Genomic DNA, 3044 nt, shown 5'->3' with positions numbered 1-3044 from the left:
GTGGGAATTTCTTGTAATTCTTGAATTTCCTGAAGATGGTGAGATTTGTGTAGTTAAGCACATATCGCAAGTTGATTATAAATATCATTGTGTTATTTAAGGTTTTATAAGTTATATTCTGTAATTTTTGGATTACCTGAAAACAGAGACTACATTTAGGCAGAATTAGAAGAGTAAAAGATGTTTAAATTTGAGAGAAACTGTATCCATAGTAATAGTAATAGTAATAGCTGAGAAGGAGAGTGGAAGAACAAATAATTGTTTATATTATTTATTTACATTATTTTTTATCTTTTCCATTTATTTTTACCTATTAAACTTTTCAGATAGAAGAGCATACTGTTATTGAAAGTCACCCTGACAATGAAATGCCTGACCTTCGTCTGGACAGACCTTTCCCCGCCTTGCAGAAATACATGGACAGTCTCGACCTGGAGACAATGGATTCCAAAGAACACTCTCATGTTCCATATGTTGTTATACTCTACAAGACACTTCAGCAGTGGAATCAGCGATATGGAGCTCCACCAAAGAATTATAGGGAGAAGAAAGATTTCATTCAGCTTGTCAAAGAAGGTATGGTCAGTTATGCAATTAGAGGAAATGCATTATCTCTATTCCATTTGTTGAATGTGTGTGCATGTGTCATTTTGTAATGATGAAATTATTGTTATTTATCTGTTCATTTTCAGTTGTTTTCTATCCATGTATGTGATTGTACCTACTAGAGTAATGTGTAAAGTATACCAGAGGAAAAAGTCAAGTATAATGCATACTCATGAATTTAAATTTTTTTAAACCAAAGGTATGAGAGAAAAAGAGAGTGGGGAAACAGAGGAGAATTTTGAAGAAGCGATGAAGGCAGTAAACACATCGTTGATGCCCACACGGATTCCTTCGGGTGTGGAGTCTATCCTAAATGAGGCTGCCTCAAATACCCTCACTCCCTCCACGCGACCCTTTTGGATATTGGCAAAAGCACTGCATGAATTTGTGACTTCAGAAGGTCGTGGAGCGTTGCCTGTAAGGGGGACCATTCCAGATATGACAGCCGACTCAGAAAAATATATCAAGATTCAGAATTTGTAAGTAGATTTTGCTGTACAAAGTTTTGAGAACATTTATTTATTTATTTATTTTCCCAAAATGAAGAAGAAAAAGAAAGTCTGTAGCAATAAGAATGAGCAATTTCTTTGTAAAGTTATACATTATATATCAATCCCTTCACATTTGTGTACTTGGCAGATATCGGGAGCAGGCAGCACAGGATGCAGATTGGGTCTTAAGAAGAGTGCAGGAGCTAAGTCAGCAACTAGGGCCAAGAAAAGTCATGATAACTGAAAGTGATGTGAAGGCATTCTGTAAAAATGCCCATGCACTGCGAGTTCTCAAGGGAAAATCTATTGCTGATGAATACAAAGGCAGTATCAATCTTGGGGATATTGGTAAGTAATTTTATATACATTTTTGGATATATAAAACAATTGTTTATGTTGCAGCCAAGAGCAAAGAGAATGATAATTTTGTACTTCCCATACTTCAAATATTTACCTTGAACTGCTGAAGCATTGCCCACTCTGAAACCTTAATTGGGTTAAAAACATTGGTGTACAAGATATCCTATTTATGCTAATTATACACTCACCAACTTAGGGTGTTAGATACTTAAATGATTTTATATTTTTCAGGTGCTCACTTAGAGAACCCAGAAAGTGAACTTGTTTGGTATGTGATGCTTCGTGCAGTAGACCAGTTCCACTCTGAATTCCGAGCTTATCCAGGGTACTTCCAAGATCAAGTTGAAACAGATATTGTGCGTCTTAAGGTCAGTTGAGCTTTTGTATTCATTTTTTGGAGTATTTTGATAAAAATATACATGTGGGGTAGTAAGCATAAGCATTACTACATTTGATGAACATTTTGTATTTAGAAAGATTTTTTCAGTTCTTAATGTAGTATAGATATGTGACATTGTAGATCCTATTCATGTTTTGTTTTCATATTTTTAGGTTTGTGTAAACAGGCTTTTGGCAGACTGGGGCTGTGGGCCAATCATCAAAGACGACTTCATTCACGAGATGTGTAGATATGGTGCGGCAGAAGTGCATTCCATTGCTGCTTATATTGGAGGCTGTGCTGCCCATGAGGCTGTTAAAATCATCACAGCACAATATGTGCCAATACATAATACTCACATTTACAATGCTATAACAGCAACCTCAGCAACATTTACACTGTGATAAGACTCATTTTATTTATATTATTTTCCTGTATTTATTATTCAGTTACCATAAATATTTGAATCCAAAAAAGAAAATCCTTAATATATGTGCACGCCCAAAAAATTTTTGCAGATAATTTTTAGTCTGTTACATACTTTCAGTAAATAGATGGAATGTGAAAAATTGGCTTTTCTTTCATAAGAATGTCAGCAGGTGTTAAAGATTTGGTGGTCATTTGCATCTTTAACTCCATTTTCAGTATTTTTAAGTTTAGGTAATTCAATTTTGCCTCTTACTTACAAAACCTGCATCTGATTTCTATATCATGTTGATTGTTCAATAAATGCTGTGTGCTTTATGTTTCAAGTATGCAGCTAGGCAATCATAAAATTTTTCATTGTTTTTTCTTCTTTTCCTTCCTTGAAGCCCATGTCTGTCTTTCTGTTCAGTTAATTTAAGAATAAGTAATAGAGTAAAATAAAGATGTTATTCAGGAAATAGTTAATGAGCTGCTAGGACCCGCAACATTCTGTGAACATGTCTGCACAGGCCCATTCATTGCTTTTAAGTGTTAAAACTTTTTTGTTAAAGCATTTTTATATGCACATTTGCATTTACAGTATGTCTTCTGCTAATTACATTGTAAATGTTGCATAATTTTATTCTGCACAGTAAATCACTTTGCTGAAAAAAATGGAATGAGACATATTCTTACACATATGTGTATTTCCCTTTGTGTGACTGTATGCATGTAGAGAGAGATATATGAGAATAGACATGTTTCTATGCAGAGAAAGGGGTTCTGTTGATATTAACATATGC

General features: G+C 34.4%; 1 protein-coding gene across 1 annotated transcript in view; it reads left to right on the top strand.

Moving 5' to 3' along the window:
* Positions 1-3044, top strand: part of LOC119581917 (NEDD8-activating enzyme E1 regulatory subunit-like) — a gene marked incomplete in the record, with an annotated part of 10240 nt that overhangs the window by 6808 nt on the left and 388 nt on the right. Inside the window, 5 exon segments of the mRNA XM_037930080.1 lie at positions 327-576; positions 806-1085; positions 1246-1445; positions 1689-1825; positions 2010-3044. Of these exon segments, the coding sequence (XP_037786008.1) occupies positions 327-576; positions 806-1085; positions 1246-1445; positions 1689-1825; positions 2010-2240 (1098 nt within the window).

Source organism: Penaeus monodon, chromosome 15, assembly GCF_015228065.2.
Source record: "Penaeus monodon isolate SGIC_2016 chromosome 15, NSTDA_Pmon_1, whole genome shotgun sequence".
Taxonomy (NCBI): domain Eukaryota; kingdom Metazoa; phylum Arthropoda; class Malacostraca; order Decapoda; family Penaeidae; genus Penaeus; species Penaeus monodon.
This window is presented reverse-complemented; position numbering and strand designations above follow the sequence as displayed.